Source organism: Molothrus ater, chromosome 11, assembly GCF_012460135.2.
Source record: "Molothrus ater isolate BHLD 08-10-18 breed brown headed cowbird chromosome 11, BPBGC_Mater_1.1, whole genome shotgun sequence".
Taxonomy (NCBI): Eukaryota; Metazoa; Chordata; class Aves; order Passeriformes; family Icteridae; genus Molothrus; species Molothrus ater.
The window spans coordinates 12630376-12654975 of record NC_050488.2 but is presented as its reverse complement, the minus strand read 5'-3'; the positions used below and the strand labels follow the sequence as shown (position 1 = coordinate 12654975).

Here is a 24600-nt window from a genome sequence, read left to right as displayed (position 1 = left end):
ATTCTTGGCAAGTCTGAAACTGATCTTTGAAGCAAAAGTTAAAGAAAGTGCTTTGACCCAAGGAAAAAGAAGTGTATTCCTTTGCATCTCCTTCACTTAAAATCAATAATAAATAAAAACTGGGCAATGGTGAAATCCTCAGTCCTAAAATGACAATTTGGCAACTTGTAGAAATAAGTCTTACCAAATATAAATTAGTCATCTCTTGCATGGTTTTTGAATAGCTACAATAATTTTGCTTTCTAGAGAATGACATAATAGATAAAATAATTTAAAAATACTCCATGGTATTCCTTCAATTTTATCTTCTAATCCTCTAAGCCTCAGAGTGTGAGTTACAGGGGAGATACACTGGTTGTAAATGTCCTGCAGGAGGGTTTGGCTCCTGTCTCACATTCACTACAGGTCCTTCACACATCTATTATAAATTCAAAACAGTAGATCACTGAGATTAGTTTCATGATGCCCCTACTTCTCACTAAGACATGAACCATACAACTTTGAGTAGTTCTGGCTTGTTTAAAGGCTGTAGATAATAACAAAGATAGGGCTGCAGACAGAAAAATGAGCAGTGATTTCAGAAATAAGTGATCTTTATGTTAAGTGAATATTTAGAGAGAAGGAAAAGTCTAATACACTTGGTTTAGGAGTGCATTCTTCAAAAGGTATTTCTGAAATGTCTCATTCATAATTAAGTAGCTCAATATAAATATTAATGTAGTAATTTTTTAAAAAATGCCAGCAAGTGGAAAATCTGTATAGAAAATAAAGGATAATGCAACTGGTGTTTTAGAAGTGCAGTGACCATATCAGTTAAATTTGATCAAAATACTGATTACAAGTTTTGACGGTCCTGTTACAAATGCTGTGGGGTTTAAATTCATTTTCCTTATAATAAAAAAATTTAAATGACCTAATATTTCTGGCAACAGCATGGGATAAATTTACAATATCTGATTGTTTTTCTGTTTTTATTTTATTTACAGACAACTTTAAGATTCAATTGTTGCTAATTAAAATCAATGTGGATAAATATCAATAGATTTAATCATGTTTTCATAAATGAATGATTATTTACTTTTTCAAATAGAATGCTGCCCTAATCCTTTAGATGGATTCATTCTTCATGAACTCATGCATATTGTCAATGAATTTCTAGTTCATTTGTAGTCATATATGTTTTCTTTTTTTTTTTTTTAACTTTGTTACTTTTTCGTTGTCAGAGCTGAACTGGTCATTATGAGAAGCTGTATTTATAATCACCTGATCAGCATATTGTTTCCATTTGTTAAAAAAAACTGGTTGCAGTCTGAAAAAATATCCAGTAGTTAAAAATAATTTAATTCTTAAGTTGTTTGTACCCAAACTGAACATGAACAGAAGAAAGTATATCAAATAAAAGTGAGGCAGAGTCTTGTGAAAGGATTCTTGTGTGAGTTTAGGAGCACTTTCAGTTCTCAGTGAAGGTGCTTGTTGTCTCTTGTGGCTGATTTCTCCCTGTCTTTGCAGTGACAACTCCCTTTTATGTTCAGGGTCTCTTCACTTTCTGTGGATGCCAGGTGAGCCCCCAGACACTCAGTGTGATCAAAGAGGGACGTCCAGTGTCAGTCCCTTCCCTTTCCACTGTTCCAATTCTGTAACTGCAGACATCTCTTAATTCCCAGTGACTTGAGCAGCCCTCAGATAACTGAAGTGCTTGGTCTGAGTCTTACAGTAATCATCCTCAAAGAAGAGTGCTGAATGTGAAAGAAGATAACTTGTCTCAGAAGTCTCTGCCAAATACCTCTAGATGGAGAGATTTCTGTTGCAGCTGTTCATGTTTCTACTTTTCTATATTGAATGTTAAGCTCCTCTTTAATGGATTTTAATGTTTTCCAGTAGGCACTTGAGAACAGAGAACAATAAAAAAGTGTTAAAGATTATTTTTAAGCATTTTTAAAGAATGAGAAGGTTTTCATTGATTGAAAATTACTAGTTCTACTTGGAATATAAGAAAAGGCAGCCCTGAGTACTTGATGCACAAAAAGAATGTTTTCCAAGACAGTGTCAATATTAATATTATTTTGGTGCTATTTCTTTTGCAGTAGCATTCTGATGCAGTTGATACACATTTCTACTCAGAAAAGTACTTCATAATAATATTCACATATTTTAAAATATGACTGGAGTGTCATTATAGGATCTTTTCATGTCAAATCCTACATAAAGTTGTCTTCTTGTTTTTCAGCATAGCTTGCAAGTGTCTTTACTGATTGAGAAGCTAAAATTGTTTTCTGCCTATGAAAGCTGGAAAAATGTTCAGAAACCACTATCAGGTAAAACAGAAATCATTCTAATTTTTACCCACTCTCACTTCATCTCTGAGAGAGTTCAATTAAAATAGCTTATTCTGAGATGCAAAAAGTCCAGCCACAGGAGTGTTTTGGAGTGTTTCATAATTCAGTATTTTTGTAGAAGTGTTATGAAGTACTGGGTAGCTGTCAGGTCTAGAATGGGCACAACATGAGTTTGCCAATGGCTTTTGTTCTTTACCCTTGTGGGCCAGGGAAGGCACATCTGCTTCCATGCAGTCATGGAAGGAGTCCCAGCTCCTAAGGTGTAGTCAGAAAAGGGGCTTGGTTTAGTCCAGCACAAGCATGTGACAACAGCAGTCACATTATTTGGAGCTTCATTATCCCTTTGACTCCTTCCTGGCCTCTCTTTCCACCACACTCTGCCCTCCCTTTCTCTGCACCAGTCCCATCCCGAGAGAGCAGCCCACCACAACTGCATTTTCCCCACTGGGCCCAGATAAGCTACTTCTGTACCCAAAATTGATATTCCTGATGCTGTTCCCTAGGCTGTCTCAGCTTTCCATGGAATTTCTGATGCCTAGCTGCCACTGGCTTAGCAGGACTGTGCTCCCAGAGATGCTCCATACTCCCCTCCAGTTGATTGTGGAGTTTGGCAGTTTCTTGCCTAACTTCACTGGGGCCCCTTATGAGACCTAACAATCCTCCACAGCACCAAGTAACTTTGTCAGCCAAAGAAGCATCACTGTTTGTTTGCCATTTTCTCATGTCATGTCTGGTATTTTTCCATGTCCTGTTCAGTTTAACCTCAAATCAGGGCCAACTCAAGGGCTGTGCTACTAACAAAATGTATTTGTAAAGATGGAAGAAAAAGCCACTTGTTTAAGATTTGCTGCAAGCACATACAGCTTGGCAGTTAAAAATCTTTCTTAACTTTTTGAGAGCTTGATCCTGTAGTCCTTAAATGAATCAGGTAAGTTGGAAATTGATAATATACCATATTAAAAAAATTCATCCATTATTAGTTTAAAAAATATTTTAAGTGCAATTTATGGAATGCCATTTTGAATTTCCTAAGTTCAGCTACCGGATCAGCCATGTGGCTGGAGCTGCCAGGTGTGTGTGGGCAGAGGAAAATACCTAATTCATATACAGTGCAGAGTTGATGTTCTCTGAAAAACTAATCTGAGGAGCATTTCTTTTGCATGCCACTCTTGCTCATTCTGACTTATAGGCAATTGCTTGGGCAGCTGAGCATAAAGAGAATTGGGGAGTGCAGGCAACTAGAAATGAGAAGGGAATGGCAGAGTTGTAATGATTGATTAGGTCAACCATGCTGCTGAAAAATGCTTAGCAAACTGTAGGCTGAGTGCATCAGATGTCACAAAAAATGTGACATCAAATGGCAAAAATCTAGAAGTGAGTAATTCCCTAAGCAGAGGTGATAAAGCCAACCTCCCCAAGAGCCTGTGTTTGGATTCCTTGAGGTCCAGTAGGCACATGCTCTGTGTCAGGAGTTTTCACCTGACAGGCACATCCGTAATAATCTTTTTCCAGTTGTAATTCTGCTCCCTTATGAAGGCTGTAGCCCTTTTCATGGTGATACTGCCTGGAACAGATCTAGTCCCAGGCTGCTTAAGTTGGCTCAGAAAAGTTAGTAAGTTTTTGCTAGGTCAAATCAGGTTGAAATTTGGTAACTAGTAGAAAAGTTACTGCAAAATATGTAGGCAGAGTCATTCACATATGTAGACAAATGGTGTAAACTTCATTTCCTTTGGAAATCAGACAAAACATCCTATCTGCAACACCCTTTATTTTTTAGCAGCATGTTTTAAAACTCACTTCATTTGGCATATTGTAGAAATAAATCTTATCTAAATATAAATGAGCCATCTCTTGCATGGTTTTTGAATATCTACAATAATTTTGCTTTTTAGAGAGTGATATAATAGAGAAAATAATTTTAAAATACTCCTTCAATTTTATCTTCTAACACTCTAGTAAAGCCAAATATTGACTACATGAATTGATATGTTATAGTAGTCTAGAAGCTGTTATTTATATTCTGCTGTCTGACTGATCAGTAGTACTGACTGTGGTAACAACATGATACAGAGGGATTCTTAGGTTCTCATCTTGACCCTTGACAATTTAGTGCTGAGCATTTGACTAGATGATGTATCCTTAAACCATTTTATCATAGGGGGGCCGGTTTGTTGAAATATTCAGTGCTCAAGGCAAGAACCCAGGAGCAAAATGGAAGATTTTTGGCAACCCGTCAGCTATATCAAAAGTAAGTTTTTAAAGAAATCTATAAAACCTAGAGTATAAACCAGAAAAATGTGAATGAAGCTTAAAATTAGAAGGTAATGAGGGCTTTGACCTGACAGTGGAGTTGTCACTTGCAGTTCTATCATTTTGGCAGACTAAATGACTACTTAAATTACTTCTGTATGCCTGCTTGCAGACTGAGTTGGTCACAGTGTAATTTTACAGTTTAAATATTTAGAAAGTAATTTTGGCACTCTGGTAACCAGTGAATTGAGCTTTGCTCACTGAATCGTGAATCCTGTTTGTCAGCAATATTTGTTCATAAAACACACAAGTAAAGGACATATTTGTGTGGATTATATTTTTGCCATCAAATGTGAGCCAGTCATACTTGCAGTGCCATCTGTATTTTTTGATGTTACTAGCATGGTTGGTTGACAGGAGGAGAATTCTATCAGGATGCTAATGTTTGTTGTTCCTTTCTGTAGGAATACGACAAAGAACTAAAAGGATTTGTTTTTGTACTTGAAGGAAACAGTCTAATCAACAAAATGAAGCTACCAAGGGAAACCAAACAAACTTGTGAGTATCAAAGAATTCAATGTCTGTGATGCTGTTCTGATTATTACTTCAATCTTATATTGGAATGCTAAACATTATTCTCCCTTAGTTCAGATATAATTCAGCATGGAAAAGTTTTTTAACTTTTTAGCAGGTCAATTACAAATAAGTAAATCTTACAGAAATGCCATATTAGAGTAAGTGCTGTAGGGAAGGTCTAACATGTCCTGGTGCTGCCAAGGTCACTTTGTACCTGATCCTGCTACAGACCAATGTCTGATAAATAACCTCTGATTCCATTCAGCAGTTAATAAAGTCAGTAATTCTACTGGCATTAATGAATGGAAACTAGATTATTGTCCCCTTTCTTATTTTACTTTTTAAAGAATTTTTAGTTTTGTATCAAATAAGTGCTAGCAGTACAAGAAATTTATACCCAAATTTCCTCTGTGTTTATGTAAAGAGTGTTTAAGGGTACTGTGGAGTGTTTTCCCAGGATGTCTGTTGCACCACAATAATCCAGAATCCGAGCAGTCTGAAATACACTTCTGCAATACAGAAGTCATCATATGCCTTAAACTCCATGACAGGGTGCTGTACTTTGTAAGGGTTGTAGGAGTGACTTGAGGTGGCTTAGAATTAACTGCTTTCTTTTGAAGAAAAATTGAGATGGTGATTTTAAACAAATGGTATGGGAATCTTCCAGTGTACTTCTAATATAAGACATAACTTTTTTCCAAAAAACACACAAAAAAAAAAGAATACATTTTTTGGGCTGATGACTCTGTAAGGCCTTTAAGTTTAGTCTGATTTTCATAAAAGAAATTGGGTGTTATCTTCATTAAAATTAATATTAATGCAATGTATATTTTTGAAAAAGCAAACTAATTTATTTTCAATGGTCTAATAAACTAATATAGCAAACAGTAAACAATTAAAAGAAAAACAGTTGCTAACTGTTGCTAAATATTAAAATGAGAATTAAGAATTTATTGTGTGGGTAATCATTGCTAAAAATAGTTTGGTTTTAAATTTACTTTAGCTAATGCTACAATACTGCAGTCAGGTTTCCATCTGTTACCATTCTGTTTCCTTCTGTCTTGGTCTCTTCCTCTCTTGAGGTGTATGTACCTCAAGTATTTCATTAATCAAGTATATGGTCTCCCAGTTGCACTGGAACTTTGTATACTCTTCCAAAAGAAAAGCTACTATATATGCAAATCTAATTTGAAGTTTTAAGGTGTCATTTGGCCCTCAAAAGAAGAAAGTTCTGATGTGTCATTCTTTAGAGGAGGAGCCAGTGTTGCTGTTCAGGCTTGTGAAGTCAATGAAAAGCATCCTGTGTCATCCTTGATGGAATATCTAAGAAAACAACATATGGTTCAATTCAGACAGCTTTGTACTGTTTTCCCTTGATAGGAAGCCACCTGAATCTTTTTGTTTGCTCCCTCAGTCAAAATCCGTTGTTATTATTCTAAAAATCAGAAGCCTCCACTGAGAGGCATTGTCATGATCTGAATTGCATTCTCACCCAAGAGTTTTGTTGAAGTTGCTTAGCAAGGTGTAAATTGTCACCAACATGAGTGCAAGTTGAACGCCACTATAAGATAATCTTGATAGGACAGTATTACTTCATTTTAAAATTCTTATGGGATATTTATTGTCTTCATGCTCTTGGAGCACAAAAATTGTAAGCTAAAAGAAAAAAGGTTCCTTTTGCTTTCATGAGAATTCCACCAAAGCCACAGATGGACTTTTAAAACAATACTTTTATTGCAGTTTGAATTGGATTTCTTCAGGTTTTTCTCGTGTTCATATGTTATGTGAACCTTGGGAAATAGTGTTGTAGGAGCATAGCATATGGTACAAAATCGAAATGCTGGATAGTGAAATGTGCATCTGCATGCACACAGCTTTTTTTTTTTTTTTCCTGTTTCTAGTGGGACTGGTGCAGCAATATCTGACACTTCAGATTTTTGTGCCATTGGGAAAAGACTTCGCCACTGAGTTACTGTAAGATGCATAAAATTTCTTTGAATACTTAAAGTGAATTCTTGATTGAGGTCATTAATTGTGGTGGCATATTTTGCATTAAAGCATGGTGACTTGTCAAGTCAATAAAAAGTAATTAAGCTAATGAGATCATTATTTCTTAGATGTTTTAAATACTGACATTCCTTTGAAGACAGAACAAACTCCAAAAAATCCTGAATTAAGATTATGAAAAATCCGAAGAAATGGAGCCAGATTTGTCAAACATATGAAAATACTGGTGCATGAGGACTGCCTGAAAATTCATGAAACTTATTCATTAATCATAAGAGAGAGCCCTTTGGTCCAGGGCAAAAAGAAATACATATTCTAATAACTGGAGGAGAATAACACAACCAAACAAAAAGCTAGAAAAACAAATGGAGTACTCAATTGGTATAATTTGTTCCACACTGTGAAGAAAGAGAGATACAGCAGAAACAGACATTTTATTGGTTAGGTGTGAAATCATTTAATAGAGTTTTAAACTTGGGCAGTTGTCAGGCTTTGGACAACATTTCTCCCTTAGTGACACCATCTGTTTATACTATACATAAACAGCACAACTCACTCAGCTTTATAGCCCATAGAATATCTGAGATTGGACTAAGAAAATAAATATAAACCCATTAGAAGCCCTGCAAGCAAATATGGGTTGAATGATATCAATTAAATTAGCAATTAAATCGTGTAAAGTGAAAGAAGGATTTTATTTTTGTTTGACTTTCTGTAAGTTTGCATTTAAAAGGACAAAACAAACAGGATATGTCATGCAACAGAGGCCAAGCACCAAGTACCAGCTCAAAACCAAGATTTGTTTCTCATGTTCATCGTGTAGGCAGGGGCAGAGATTTAATGACTGGTGCAGGAATTCAGATTTTTTTGTAGAGTCATCTTCAGTTTGATTCTTCTGGGTATTTGCCACCTTCTTAACAAGAACCTCTTTTCTACTTCTACTAATTTCATTTTTCTCATTGCTTGCTTTTTTTGATAACAACGTTTTCTATCACCTCTCCCACCCTTATTTACCTTTTCTCTTTCCAGCTTATATTTAGACTTCACATGTTTTTAATATTTTCTTTCTACTTCCTGTTCTCATCTTTACTGTGTCCCTCTTATAAAAGCAAATATATGTTCCTATTATATTCTTAGGTACTTTTATAGATTTAAATACATGTATATTGTATTTGCTATATATATTTTTTATGTAACATATACTATATTGCTATATAATGCATATAACATAAACCATATTAACTGTATTTTCTCTGGAGCTCCAGTTACTTTGAATGAAGGTGTTTATGTCTTAAAAGTACAATATCAGTTGTTCCCCACTGAGTGCAGCTGTATTAAAAAGTTAATAAAAGTTCTTTAAAAATAGTTTTAATACTGAGTTTTGTATTTGAAATCAACTGTAACTTACTTGTACCCATAAAGTTCTTCAATACTTGCTGAACAGACAATGAATTATTTTATTCTAGATTTAAGATTTAAGATAATCCAGTAAATAATAAATACAAGTCCTTCTTGCCATGTGACTGCTGTTCAGTTCCCTTCTTTCCAGATGTTTTGAAAGAAATCTCTTGCTTGTTTGCAGTGTTGATGGTGTTGTTGCTTTCTGAAGTTTAATGTTCAAAGGTGGTTTCTTACACAACCTGACTACTTAGTGCTGAATCTTTGAGCAGCTTCAAGTGAAAATTGATAGCGTGCCAAGCTATGAAATTTACTTTATGTAAAAATCACTGACAAGTTTTGTAATAGCTGGGCATGAAGCTTTATGTTGCATTTCTTGCTCTCCCATTCTGCAGAGAGATGGAAATAGGAATTTAGTTTGAGCCTCATCTTCTTTTGCATTCTATTCAGTAACTGATTTGGTCAGCAAACAAGAATTTCTTCAAGACCATCCATCACTGCTGGCATCAGCAGAGCTAAACTTTCTAACTTGCTGCTGTCACCAGTCATTAGAGATTCCTGCCATAAATACTGAAATGTGCAAACCATATATTAGCTGGTTTATCTTTTCTTCAGAAGAAATCTTAATAGAATTTTAGATACTTTTTAATGTGGCATGATTAGATGAATACCACCACATTAGCAGTCAATTTATTGATCTGTGTAAAATAGATTGTGGATGAAAAATTTGATGAAGCATAATAAAATCACAACTAAGGTAGAGAGCATGTAATTTATGCAGCTTCTTTGGAGCAAATAATAGCTAAGCTATTAGTAATGCTGAACATAGTTGTCTGCTGCAAATGCAGTAGCCACTTGTTAAATCTTCAGTGTTACAAATTTTGCTACTTTTCTGAAAAAGCAAAGGTAACTCAATGTTTGAAAAAATATTTGCATGTAAAAGAAAACAGCATCTGGCTTGTGTTGTCATTTTTGCTTTAATTCCCAATACATGGACATGTGGGTGTTAGTACTTCTGCTTGGCATTTTGACCAGCACTCAAACATTTATTCTTAAAGAACTGTAATGCCAGTCATGGTCACACTTTGTTTCTGATATGGTTTTTCTTAGTGTTTGGTATCACATGAAATTAGCACATCTTGTAATGAAAAGTTTTACAGCAAATTTTGCTGTAAAACAGTAGAGTAGTTGATGTGCAGAAACAGACCTTGAAATTGTACCATATCATCAAAAAAAAAAAAAATAGAAGGAAACAAAAAGAAAACAAAAAGAGCTGACTGGTCTACTCTAAGAACAAGGATGAGGTGCTCAATTCCTGGTTATGTACTAAAACATTTTGTGGTCTTGTATGAGTCCCTGTGTATTGTTCAATCTTTTTTTCCCCAGTTCAGGCATGGTTCTTGCTCATCCATTGCTGCAGCTCTGAAGTCACACTGCCTCTCTCACTGATGGCCAATTCATGCTGCTTCAAACTTGTTTAAATCTTGGCATGGTAAACAGCTGTAAAACAAATGTGGCACAACTTGTATCTGGGGAAGTCTGAGTTGTGTTAAGAGCTCCCCTCAGCTGTGCCATGAAACCCTGCAGAGCAAACATGCCCATTGTCAGGGGGAGCTGCTGCTGCCCCCCAAGCCCAGACGTGGTGCTCACTATTAATGTGCTGTGGGGCTCTGCTGTGCTGCCCCTTCCTAGAATCACTCAGGACCTTATGGACCATCTTTCCAGCCAGAATGTGCTGAGGATTCACATGATTGCTCATTGACTCTAATGGTACCTATGTCTCCTAATTTCTTAATTCTTCCTGGTGTTCCAACCTCAGCCTTTCAACCTTTGCTCAGCTGGTAAAGCATTTATCAACAGGTTGGCTCAGTTGCTATCCCACTGTTCATAGTCAAACTAGCTTTGTTTGCCACTAGCCTTAGCCAGCTCCAGAAGGCATCAGCTCTTGTTATATTCTGAATTAATGCAAACTCTTTGAGAGTTTCAAACTCTGGAACATACCTGCTAAGTTTTCTGTTGAAGCTAGTTATGTATGAAAAAATCTGTAGGGAAAAAAGTTGGTTAAAATCTTTTCATTCCTGAAGTAGTTGTGCTTGCTGATAAGAAATCTTATTGCAAGGCCTGTGAACAGAACAGTGGAATATATATTTTGGTACCATATTTCCTGTTTTCAAACATTTGTTTCTATAAATATAAGCTTATTACTTTGAGATTTTTAATAACCACAACATAATAGGTTTTACAAGCATAGCTAATTTATTCATAGATACCATAACAGTTTGAATTTATGTGAATTAGATGCTATCATAATCAGTCATCATTTTAGCTATGCAGACAGAGATATCATAAATTATTCATGTTAACCTAAACACCCAGCATGTTTTCAGATACAGAACAATATGAATCTTGGTTAGTCTTGTATAACTTAGACCAACCTCTTAAAATTCAAAGCAGGACATAGATGCTAATTCTATCATGTACATCTGAAATTATTTGAAGATTTTAGATAGAGAATGAAGGTAAACTTTATTGAATAGATTTAGCTGAGAGATTATTTGAAATTCTGGTATTTAGTAGCATGAGACATGTTCCTTGATTTTTGGTGAGGCAGGAGTGAAATACAGAAATATTCTTAGAAGTATTAGGGTATGTTGAATTTCATAATTTACAAAGGAGATTTTAACTCATATATTTGAAAGTTAAAAAAATTTAATAACTCTCCCAGTCATCACATCTTCTAGAATTTTAGATGGAAGCACTAATAAGTACTAAAGCACTAATTATTTGTATTTTGGTTGGGAGAGGTCAGGATTCACCATTTCTTCATAACTGCTCATATTTTGAAAGATTTTCATTCTAGCAACCAGATTTGATGATTCTTGTTTTGTGCCTGCCACTTGTGTTACTCCTTCTTTATGGATACTGGTTAAGGGCACTTTGTGGGATTTTTTTCTTAATGCTCTCCAGAAAAAAACACTATCAACAGGAAATTCCAGTATACAGTACAACTTGTTCTCTAGGTCTGGGTGACATGGTAGTCTACCAGATCCCTTATTTTGTAGAGATTTGATGATTTTCAATGTAACTACTTCTGTTTTTATGGGGGCAGGATACGTTGTTCTGGACTGCAGATCATCAGGCAGCCACTTCAGTAACGTAGTATCTCCTAGCAGGCCAATTTACAAATAGCACATAAAATGAAATGTATGTGAAGTACAGTGTGCCTCTGAATAAGGAAATTTGAGAATCTGAAAGCATGGCAAATCAGCTGACAATTGGTATTACTTTGTTTTTTGTCTTTAAAATGGAGGTGATGATGATAATGATGTGACCATTTAATGTTTAGGAAGCACATGCCTTTATGGAGAAAATGGCACTACAGTTGTTAAGTACTAATGTACTAATAGTGAAGCATTAGCAGAGAATTCTCTCTGGATTTTGACCAGGATACAAAGAGATTTCTGTTAGTTATAAATTGCATGGGAGCTTAGCAACATCGATGAAATACCTGCTTTCATGTTTGGTAAACTTCCAGGTTACATCATTTATAAAGAGAAGAACACTTTCATTTGAAGACCAAGTGATCCTGACAAATGAAGCATCCCTTCAATAGTTCAGTATTGTTTTTTCCTAAGTTCATTTTTGGCCTTGAATTGAACATTAACAAATGGTTATAAATTATTATCCATTTATCCATACAGAAGCAAAGTGAATAGGCAATCTGAGCAGATGAGTCTATCTGTGCTCTTGGGTAGTTGCTACCATTCACTTGCAATCTCACTATAGTTACCATTGTGAGCAAAATAGTCAATCAAATTTGAAGATGTAAAATAAAATTGAAAATTGAATTGGAAGGTAATTTTACTTTCAAATGGCTTGCAAATGTAGATGTTAAGTGTGAAATGAATGCAGTTAATGACCATAGCTGGAAGAGTTGTGCACCTGCTGATCACAGGAATATTATTATAAATGAGGTTGATTTTCTTGTTGACCACCTCATTTTTCTCAACATGGTCTCATTATTTTTCTATTACATCTGACCCTTAGATATAAATACTCAAGCACAGACATAATAAAAATACATTAACTCCCATATAGATTTTTTTTAAATTCATCTTTGAAAATCAAGATGTGTGCTGCAGATGCTTCTTGCTATTGTAGGTTTAACATAAGTTCTACTCTTGGATAGCAGGAAAAAAAGTTGTGTGCCACCAAAAGTACTCTGGACACATTTTGTAACTGAGAGATCTGGTGTTCTATCTCCCATTGTCTGAATTATTTCAGAAAAGAGTTTCTCCAGACCCTTTCTTTATTTTTATTTTCCAATAAGCAATGTAATTGAAAAGTCTGAAAGTTACACTAACTCTTAAATAATTATCTTCCTTCTCCTGGGAAATAAATTATTTTATATAATTTTAAGGCCATTTTCTTTTTTTTCATTTACTCGTTTGAATATTTCATCTACTTCTGCCTGTGGAATATATAAGTATTTTTATTATTTTAAATGTATTTACAAAAATAAAGTACACTTCTTTAGGAGTGATTATATCTGAGCATCTCAGTTTTGCCCCTTCCTTATGGCACATCTATTGCCTAAAAAGTCTTACTTTAGACTTATATGACAGAGTCTGATATTAATGTATGTCTTTTGATCTAAACAAATGTATTCAGTGTTACATTCTGGAATGTAACTGAGTTGTAAATTTACCAGTGGCCCTTCCATAACCAAAGTTCTTATTTTTTTTTTCATGAACGAGAGAGATAAACCTATTCGTATAAAAAATAAATAATAAAATTTAAGCATATTGAACTGATAGTATAGAATGAACTTAGGTTTTATTGCCAGTTGTTTGGAAATATGCATGACTTAATTCTAGGCTCTACTGCTCTGTTACAGCCTCATTTAAAGCACCATTCTCTGTTGAGAATTATGCAGTTTGAGGTTTAGCAGGGATGGTATTTTTGTTTCTCAGTACTCAGGTTATTGCAGCTGCCTGGTTTCTCAGCGCAATTGCTCAGCTCTAAATGCAACCAGGAAATCCAGGGAGCCTCAAGCAACCATTGCTCCACTGCTTTGGACTGCTTTGTTGGACTGAACTTTAGCACTTCTGAACATCCAAGATTTAGAGTGAAGAGTTTCTGGAAACTAGATGCATAGGTTTTTCACCAAAGGCTGTATGGGAAGTAAAGTGATGGCTGGAATTATGCCTTAATCAGAAGCTTAGCCATGTGGCTCATTTGTTGGTGATCTTCATGGAATTCTTTCACATCTTGCTTAAACTTCTTCAAAAGTAAGATCAAGCCCAGGTACCAGCACTGTAAGACACGTGGAGGTGTTCTGATGAAATCACTTTTCAAGGACTTGGTATAATTTATCCATTTATAAAAATATGTGCAGCTGATTCTGGAATCTCTCATCTCAAACAATAGCAATAGTGAGGATATAATAGGGGGGTTTTGGCACAGTAGTGGAGTTTCTGCTTGTCAAGTACATGTGATTTATAAAAGGAACTGCCAGTCTTTAAAAATGAAACAGATAATGAGTCTTCCACTTTGTTTTCATTTGCCCACCCATGTTATGAGGATGAATAGATTAAAGGTCAGGTTATCTGCAAGGGAGAGGAAAGAATCAGCAAGTTCTGCAAAGCTGGTGAACAGTTTGCTTTGGATGATGGTCTTAATGACTATGGGGGAACGGGAAGGTGCTTCTGTATTTTTACTGCCTGTACTGGTAGAACCTTTTGATATTTACATACTTGCAGTATATTTTGTACTGTCCTTGCTTAAACTCTCAAACTGGCAAAAATAACTAAAGAAATAATTAAAGTATGTAATTTGCCCCAGAGTTAAGCTGACCTAAGGAAACCTATGAATGTTTTGTTATTCTGCAAGTTTATAATTTCATTATTTAAGCTACGGGTAGTCCTTAGCTAATGAAAAAGTGTTTTCAATAATAAATAAATAAAAAAATCTACAGGACAATGATTATGAGTAATTACTTTTAGCAACACTAAGTAGTGACAAAAAAAAAAGTTGTTTTTTATAAGTGTTTGTCATCTCAGAGGGGCTGCTAATTACAGAGAAATACCCATCTGTTAGAAATAGGCTTGTTCAAGATAATAGGTAAATTAATCATTGTTTCCCCATAGATTAAGCATATTCTCCCAGACTGCAGCCTTTAAAGTGATATCTGTGCTCTGGAGTGTTAAGGGAGGAGTGTTGGGGACTCTCAAGGTTGTGCTGCTGCTGTGGTTTCACCCCAGGAAGCAGCTGAGCCACAGTGGCCCCTCTCCCTCCTGGGGAAGAGAATGCACAAGGCTGAAAGTGCAAAACCTCGTGCCCTGAGATAAAGACTTTTTAATGGGAGGAGCAAAAGCTGCACACGGAACCAGAATCTAAACAAGGCATTAGCTCCTTCCCATGGGCCTGCAGATGTTCAGCCATCTCCAGGAGCTCAGGGCCTCATGCTGTGAAATGGCTGCATGGGAAAACAAGGTAGCTCTGGGCTTCTCCCATTCCTTCTCCTTCCCCACAGCTCTTTCTGCTGATCATGGCTCTGTGTTGTCTGAAACCTCCCCTGGGTCAGGAGGCATCTCCTGTCCTGACTGCCCCCTCCCAGCTCTGCATACATCCCCAGCCTCCTGCCTGGTGAGATGAGGTGAGGAGCAGAAAGGGCTTTGGCTCGGTGTAAGCAGTGCCCAGCAGCAATGAAAACATCCCAGGGTTACCAACACTGCTTCCAGCAAAGCATAGAACTCTCCAAGCTGCCCTCAAGAAATTTAACTGGGTCCCAGCCAAACCCAGTACAGCTGCTAACAAGCCTTCAAGGAAACAGAACATTAAAATTACCCTCTTTATCAGTTTAAAGGAAACCTTTTTTTTTTTTTTTGTGACCATGGCTGTAGTCTAAATTTATTAGAAATGTTGAAATTCAGTGTCCTTGGTATCATTGTGAGATGACCTGAATAGTGAGCAATAAACTTCTGCATTATAATTCACCTTTGAAGATAAGTCCTTGTGAAGTAAAACAGATAGACAATGTATTGTGTTTACCTTTAAGCTGAAAAAAATCTATATGCAGTGACAGAGGCACTTTTAGGAAAAGAAAGCAAATAATGTTTTTCTAGTTAGCAGGCCCCAAGATAAGACAAGCTTAAGGGGCCAAATACTTGTGATTATTAAAGGCTACTGGGTTCTTAGTTCATACAAATTGAATTCTTTCATACTCTGGAGGGCTGTGGAAATCTAGCAAAGAGTGTATACTGTTGAAATGAAATTAGCATGTAAAGTGATTTTATATATGCAGGGATATAACCACAAAGTTTGAATTGGAGAAAGAAATCTCGTTACTCATCTTGTAAAAGAGTTTTTTAATTCCATATTTGTTGTCACTGACATAAAGGTTCTGCACATGAACAGGATTTTTGTGATTTCCCAAAGATACTGGATTATTGAATTGACAAAGATCTGTTCCGTTCTCTCCTGACTTTTCTTTTATAGGATAACTGATTTTGACAATATTAAAAGAAGATTGTATTTGTCAACAGTCCACAAGGAGTTGTCTGTAACCCCTCTGCATGCCAAAATTCCTCTGTTTATGATCAAGCGCAAAATAGTAGGTACCTTGGGAATGTCACCTGGACTGAGGTTGAAAATCTGAAATATTTTGTGAATATTATGAATTTCTTTAAATTATTGCTTGTTTAGAAATCAGCTCCTACTGATTGAAGATACTTGTGTGTGTCCCCTTTACCAGAGGGCTGCAGAATCACTTAGTGCTGCACCTCTTCCATCCTTCTTCTTATATTAGGAATTCATTCTCATTTTACAAAATTACTGCTGTTTGTGATGTTTCTTCACCTCTCCTGTTGATCCAGCCTCTATAAAATCCTCTGTGTCCCTGATACTTCTTCATGATAGTGCTCCTGCTCACATGTCCCTTCTCCTGTAGAGACCTTTGGTGGCATTCACTGGAGGGAGACTGCAGCTGATGGCTGCTTTCACATTCCTCGGGTTCTTCCAAATACAGAACAATCTCTGTGTCAAACTGATGAGAACAAAACAAAAACCATTTTCTTCTCCTCGTTCCCCTCTCCCAGCCACAATATATGGTAATGGCTGACAGGATACAAAGCCTGATGGTTACTGTATAACCATGTAAGGATTGGAGTCTCAAATACTGCTTTCGAAAATAAACCTGATATGAGAATAGTTAGATTTCAAATATTTTAAAATGTATATTTGCATGAAGAGAAGTAGATAAAGTATACTAAGCAGTTGTGAATTTAAGGCTAGACATGAGAGAGAATATTTTACAAAAAACCCTCTGAATTTATAATTTTTTTTGAGATAGGTTAAGTGAAAGCAACTGTGGTAACTTAAAACTGAGAAGTTTTCTGCTTTGTGGGAAGAAGTAGTTGGATTTTTTTAAAATGAATATGTATCAGATCATACCACTGAAGTTGCTGTTAATTCAAAATCTATTGAAATTAAATTATTTTTCTTCAGTATTATTTCAGTTAGTTAGTGTCAGACTAGTGCAGGTATTTCAGGATTAACGTGTGCATTAATGTACACCAAGTTAAATACAAGCAGAAGATGAACTTCAGTTATGAATTTTAATTTAGATTATAAAGCATGAATCAGATATGTCTAGATGGTCTGATCATTTATAATGACAAAATATTTTAATAACATTAATGCTTGACCAACCTTAAAGAGTAGATCTATATTCCTATATCTGAATACATATCTGTCTCCCTTAAATGCTTCTCTGCCTTTTTATCATTGCTTTTGCTTAAAGGAGGGAGCATTCTGCTTTCAGTGATTAGATAGATCCTTTACATGGCTCTGATAGTTCAACTTACTGTATACACAAGGTGATTGCTATTATCTGCATGAGGGGTTGTGAATCAGGATATGTAATAAGTTGTTTGTTCCATCAGCAGAACAGAGTTTGCATTTTCACATGCTAGATTTCGGTATTGTATTCCTACAAATTATTCTATGTTTCAATCTCATCACTAGAAGTATCAGTTATAATTAAATACTGAATTTTTCAGTCCATTGCTTGATGTCTTCAAAACAAGTATTACTTTCCTTCCAAAATTTCAGATTTAAGACCTGTACAGTAATGTATGCATCTTAATTTTTTCTCAAAAATATTTGCTATTTGTCAATTATAATATTTCTACCTTGACTTTATAAGGAAATTAGGCAATGTACAATCATTAATTTTTTGCTTTTCCCTTAAAATTTCAACCATTGATCAGCTAAATTTTACACATGAGTAATCATATAAAATGTATTACAGTTCTGCAAATTAAATGAAAATTGCTGCATTTCTACTCAAGGCCATCTGGTTTATTTGTATAGAAAGTGTGTTAGCCTCAGCTCATGGATTTTACTAAAGAGTATTGTTTCTCTTTTCTAGTGGTGCAATATGTGTATTGACTTGGTAACGTTTACCTATGAAATATTCAGAGGAGCTCTCTTCCAGTCCTTGGATGGAATTACTATTTCAGCCAACTGTAAGCTAAGAAAGGTCTTCACTTTAAAATTCAAGCCTCAAGTTACAGCTGAGGAAGATGGTGTGTTTTAAATTAATGTCTAGTTTTAATCATAACTGTTCATGTTAAATCAAAAGTTTCTTATTCAGCAGATTGGCAATTTGAAGGATTACATGATTTCATAAAAATTAAAGTGGTAGTACAGCACATTAAGTCTGCTAGTGTTGGACTTAGGGCAACGAATTAAATATGTGTGTACTCCTGTGTTTTAAACACTGAATTCCTTAGAAGTATTTTATTGAAAAAATTCCGGCAAGATTTATCAAGTAGAGAGCTTGTTTTAATGAGGGTGTCTTATGCTGATAGAAATCTGATTTTGGCCAAGAACAGAGTATCTGAGAGGAAAGAGAAGTACTGAAAACAGCAGCATTTGCTGTTTGCTTTCCTAATTTTGGATGTTAGCAGCTGACGAAAGATTTCTTTCTGAAATAATGGAGACAAAATTGTAACAAAACATTATATGAAACAGAGCTATGAAACTATAATAAACACCTCAGATCATGTCCAGTTATCCTAATGTGGCCTTGCTTATTGGGAAAGTAATGTTGGTGGTGAGCTGAAAAATAACAGGGTTTTTTTGACCAGATACTGGTCAAGTTTACCAGTCTCCAGACTCGCATCATAATCCTGAATCATCATTTTCCAAGGAGAGAACTTTATTCCTCACTGGTATTTGCAGTAATGCAGGAGAAATTTCAAAAGCACAGCTGGCACTTTCTTATTTTAAAGGCACCCCTAGGAATAACTCAGCTTCTATTTCATTCAAATTTTCATTTTGTGGCTTTTAAGGAACATACCTGAAAAACGTTTCTGATTTCAGAAGGAGGGGTAGTTAACAGTATTGTAAGTGTAGCAAAATGTATCTTCCATTTGGCAACAGTCAACCAATAGGGGAGAGTAGGCAAACCTTGTGATTACTCCTCTGATTTTTTGTTGGTAAGACTGGAAAAAATATTAATTAAAAATTTCTACAGAGAGAATATGGTAAATTCTCAGCAGGAAACTGCAGTTCAAGCTCTCACTGGCATTCATTTAATTTAATTCCATTGGTGCATTGTTTTTTCCCTTCCATTCTAAACAGCTTCTGAAATGTGCTTAAATATTCTAAATGAGTTCCAAAATTCTAAAATGCAGCTAACATAATTAGTCAACAGCTTTAATAAACTGTAAGCATACTAAAATATTACACTTTTAATTACTTCATTATCAATTCTATGATTATTACACAGCTGGTGGGCATTAGTACTTTCTGCATGCTTTTGAATTTCCTTATCTAGGCAAGAATATAGAAATAGAATATAGAATATAGGAATAGAATCAGAATCATGGAATTGTTTAGGTTGGAAAAACCTTTTAAGGTATTTTGAGTCCAACTGTTAAGCCAGCACTGCCAAGGCCACCGCTAAGCCAGCACCCAAGATCCCCACCCACATGGCTTTTAAATACCACCAGGAATGGTGACTCCACCACCCTGGGCAGTCTGTTCCAGGACTTGACAACCCTTTTGATGAAGAAAGTGTTTCTATTATCCAATCTAAACATCTTCTGGCACAACTTGGGGCTCTTTCCTCTTGCTGCTTGTTGCGTGGGAGAAGACACCAGCACCTACCTCTCTACAAGGTCTCCCTTCAGCCTCCTTTTCTCCAGGCTGAGCAACCCCTGTTCCCTCAGCTACTCCTCTAAATTTGTTCTCTAGACCCATCTTAAATTTTCATTACAGCTGAAGGTTTGGCGTAATTAAAATGATTCTATACTTCATACCCAATTAAAGAAAAACAATAGTAAGATTTTTTTATTATTAGTTAAGTTTCATATAACAATTACTCTTTAATAAAGCTTTTCCCCTCTCAGAATGAGTGGACTAGTTAGTTGAGCCCCACTGAATGCAGTGACATTGTATTGAGAGTTGTTGTGCTTTAGCCTTGGCCAGCACCTAAGCACCACACAGCCACTCCCCTCAGTGGGATGGGGGAAAGAAGCAGAAGCATAAAAGTAGGAAAATGTATGGGTTGAGATAAGAACAACTTAATAATGCTAAATTGTTATTACAAGGGGGAAAAAAAGATAAATAAAACCCAAGAAGGACAATTGTTTTTTATTTGCATAATTTGTTTACCACCAGCAGCTCCCCCCAGTCACCTTTCCCTGCAGTTGATGTGCTGAGCACACTGTCCTGTGGTCTGGAATATCCCTTGGGTCAGTTGGGGTCAGCTGTCCTGGCTGTGTCCCCTCCAGCTTCTTGTACCCCCTGCCATCTGCTCCCTGACAGGGCAGCTTGGGGAGCTGAACAACAACTCACACTCCAGTGTGTCATCAGCTCTGCCACATGCCAGATCCAACACACAGCCCTCCACCAGTTCCTGGGACAAAAATTAAATCTTTCCTAGCAGAAACCAGGACAAGGGGTGAGCTCTTTGCTTCAAACTCCTTGGTGTGGTGGAAGAACTGATTTCAAGGTGCAATGAGTGTGTTACTCTTTTCAAGTAGCAAGTATACAGTATGTTTTGAATTTTTAAAATGACAGTAAATGCAAAGGAGAAACCACATATATGGAGAAATTATTTCTGTATGAGATTCTTGAGATAGAAGAGGAAATGCTTCATCTTTTCTGCCTCATGACACTGAAGCACAAAAGCTTAAACTATACCTAGTTTCTTGTTTCCATAGTGATGCAGAACTTATGTATGGGGTTTTATCACTAAGTATTGCCCAACAGTGATAAATAATCTACTGGCTTGGCAAAAAAAATAAAAATACTGAAAAAATATGTCCTGCACTGAAATACAGCATGGGACATCTGATTTTTTTTATTTGAATCTCAATACTTGATCCCTTATTTATGTTTCGGGTTTCAGGTTGTGTTTTCATCTTATTTTCCTTGGAAAACAGGCTAATTCATTTGCTTATTATATTCAAGTCTTCTAAAATTTGCAATGAATTTGTATTGTAACATCAGGAATGGTTCTGACATGGATTCCTTTCTTTGCAGAGAGCAGCTTTCATAAACTCAGTCTATATTGGTTATCAAAGGGAAAGCAGAGATAATCAGCTCACATTCTGCTATGCCTGGAGTCACAAGAATACATAAGTTGACAGCTTTTTAGTTTATCATGAAAGCATAATGGAGTCCAAAGTTTGGAATTAAAGCTTGTTAAATTCTTTATTTGCATATATGGGACTTCTTTGCTACTTCAGTCCCACAGATATGAATACCATATTTAGCTGTTCATTTTATCTGAAAATCACTGTATCAGTGTTACAATTAAAGCTGAGCTGTAAAAAAAATTAACAAAATATATTTCATTATTGTTTTGTTTGCTCTCTTGACAATTCAAAGAAATTGATTCTCTATGGCTACTCCAGCCATTAGTGTATATTTCTATAACTGTATTCAAATTTTTTGGCCTAAAAGTATACACAATATAATTTTAAAATTTGCAATAAAAAGTGACCAATTGCAGCAAATTTTTTCAAATTACCATAATCTATCTAGTTTTTATAGCCATATGAACTAAAGTATATGTAATCTACCAAATAATACAAGTCCAATTGAATTCCATAGTGTCATGAAGTAAAGCCCATGTTTTCTGATTCTAGGTACAACCATTGTTACACCTGGGCCATATGAGGCCTCAGATGATATTCCTCCAACCTGCCAGCTCAATTCTGATGTCCCACAAGTTACACAACTGCTGGATCTAAATGAAATTCACAAGACAAAAATGAAATGTAGGGAAAAGGCAGTGCAAGAAACAGGTATTCTGTTGTATTAAAATACTGTGGGTACAATCCATATAGTGTGTGTACAAACAATTGATTGTTTTGTAAATGTCCATGTTTAGAGTTCCAATGTCTTAAAATGAAACCTGACAACTCCTGCACACCTGTAGTGCCTCAAGCACATAGACACATGTCTGTTCTATAGTTTGAGATCTGTGTGGAGCCAGAACAATTCTAATTCAAGCATGAGATTTGTAACAATATTTGAGATGTCATATGAATGTACATTGAAGCATTTTGCAATGAAGTTGTTGCATTTCTTTTTAATGTTCACATCAATGAAACTTTGCTGGCAATATGAGTATGCAGTGTCCTCAGCTGAAAAGGGAAAAGGGAAATCTTTTCTTATTGGTGTATTGTCTTATTTTAATGTTTCTTTAAGCTACAAATAATAAACCATATAATTTAGACTTTAGCAGCATTGCACTGAAGAGACTTATTAAAGAAGCTGGGCAGTCGTGTGCTACAATACAAGCTATTGACTTGGATAAAAGCTAAGAGAAGGCAAAGAAAGGATTAAATTTAAAATTATTGTTACAGCTGAAGGCTAACAGCAGGAGACCTAAAAAGCTTTTGTTCTAGTCTCTGTATTGTTTATCATAGTTATGAATAATCTCAACAGAGAAGCGAATAACAGGGGAGCAAAACTTTGTTATGATCCAGATACTGGTTTAATAAAGAGTGGGGCTTCAGAAAGCTTTAAGCTTGTTAGATAGGAAATCCCATATTTACTTTTTTCTGAAAAACAAAGCAGGTAACATGCAGGAAATATCAGTTTTCAAAGCAAGGGTTTCAGTTTACTGGTTTTATGTCTTGTGGCCACTGTGTTGAAAAATTATGGTCTAGGAACCACTGCATGGGGTAAATGTGGAACATGACATCACATAAAATCTAGCTTTGCTCAATGCAGAGGATTCTACACTGGGGAGGAATGATAACTACAGTTAAGCTTTAAAGGATCAAAATTAAATGAATCAAGGCTGGCAGGTTATCATCACCAGAGATACAGCTCAGTAGAACTTTCAGATTTTAATATGTTTTTAAAAACTAAGTAGCAGGAAATTCAAATTCATAGGAAATGAAAAAGGTATCAAACCTTTAAATCATTTTTGCATTATTATCTGAAATACTTTATACAATATCAGCTAAACCATCTGAGAAAATATCTTACAGACCAAGAAGTGATTCAGGGAGAAGCAGCATGAATGATAATCTCTCACATAAGATATGCTGAAAACATTAAAAATTTACATAAGGGCATTTAAAAAGTAACCAGTGATACAAAGGATGTTCAATAAAAGCTGTTTTTCTTATCTCATGGCACAAAAACAAGACATCATTTGATGTGATGATGCAGTTGAAAATTAAAAACTCATAAAAGAAAATGCCATGTTACACAGAATATGATTAAAATATTGAATCTACTGCTAAAAGAGGCTGGTAAAAAATTGGTATCATTCCAAAATCAGTTGCCAATTTATATAGGTAACAGTAATGTCGTATTTAGCAGCAGTAAAAATGCGAAGAGAAAATTCAATTTTGTACTTCCAAGTATTTCCAACCTTACACTAAGAACTGTGTTGAAGGCAGATGATTTCAAAAGTCCATACTGAATTATCTTGTGCTATTTCTGAACTGTTGGGTTTGGCCTTTGGAACTGAATGTTAGAGAGATTATTGGTCTGTTCTAGACCAGCATTTCCTGTGTTTTTACGTTTAAGTTGCCATGTCTGCTTGAGTAAGATCTGTAAGCCAAGAATCAGTAGAAACTGAATTGTAGATGCAAATGCCAAGATGTGAAATTGCTTAAATAGACTTGGGTTAGACAATTGAGAGCTTTTTAGTAAAGCTGCTGTTTTGCTTTAAAACTGTGTATTGCTTCCTACCTGCAGTAAAGTCAACAGCAGAATTTCACCAAGGCAAAAATATTTCCAGTTCTTATTGTCTTGATTCAAAGTACTGATTATCTCTTTAAAGCAATTTTGTAAAGAGATAGGTCATCATTATAAAACAGCATCATAGAGAAACATAGATTATTTGTGTTCATTATTGGAAATCTGGAGTTGTAAAATTACTCATAAGTTGTGGTGGTCTTCAATCCCACCTTATAAACATAGCATGTGTCCTTCCAGACATGTTTTTTAAATTTCAGATGTTGGTCTACTTGAAATTGGAAGCTTTGGTATGCTTAGGTAAATTTTAATTGGAAAATCTTCCTTTAATCCACTAAACTTTTTTGTTTATTTGATAATCAAAAGGCCAAATTATTTTTAGTATCATCCACTTTTAATTACACATATTATTTCATTATGTCATCAACACACTGTTATGTGTAGATGTAGGTAATTAATTGCAGTCAATTAATGTGGTCATTAAGAGAGATTTTAATGCAAATCAGCTTTTCTAATTGGAGATAACAACATCCCAAGGTAGCCAGTAAAAAAGAAATTGATGTTAAACCAAGACAGGTCATCTGATCTTGTGAAATGGCAGCTGTTAACAGCAACCAAATGTCACATCAGGAAAAGAGTCAGGTAATGGCAGTAAGGAGCTTCTTCTGTGCTTATTAGTACAGTAAATGATGATATTGGTGGCTAATGTATGATCTGTTTTTCATTTCCTTGATGACACTGTAAATAAAGCTGATCTTGAAATAAGGTTATGAAAAATGCTCAGGGGAATCGG

General features: G+C 35.5%; 1 protein-coding gene across 1 annotated transcript in view; it reads left to right on the top strand.

The window, feature by feature from the left end:
* Positions 1–24600, top strand: part of CFAP20DC (CFAP20 domain containing) — a 67617-nt gene that overhangs the window by 2381 nt on the left and 40636 nt on the right. Inside the window, exons 3-9 of the mRNA XM_036390934.2 lie at positions 2228–2315; positions 4495–4584; positions 5051–5144; positions 7064–7136; positions 16068–16182; positions 18001–18157; positions 21734–21892. Of these exons, the coding sequence (XP_036246827.1) occupies positions 2280–2315; positions 4495–4584; positions 5051–5144; positions 7064–7136; positions 16068–16182; positions 18001–18157; positions 21734–21892 (724 nt within the window). The 5' untranslated portion in view covers positions 2228–2279. The remainder of the gene's footprint in view (positions 1–2227; positions 2316–4494; positions 4585–5050; positions 5145–7063; positions 7137–16067; positions 16183–18000; positions 18158–21733; positions 21893–24600) is intronic.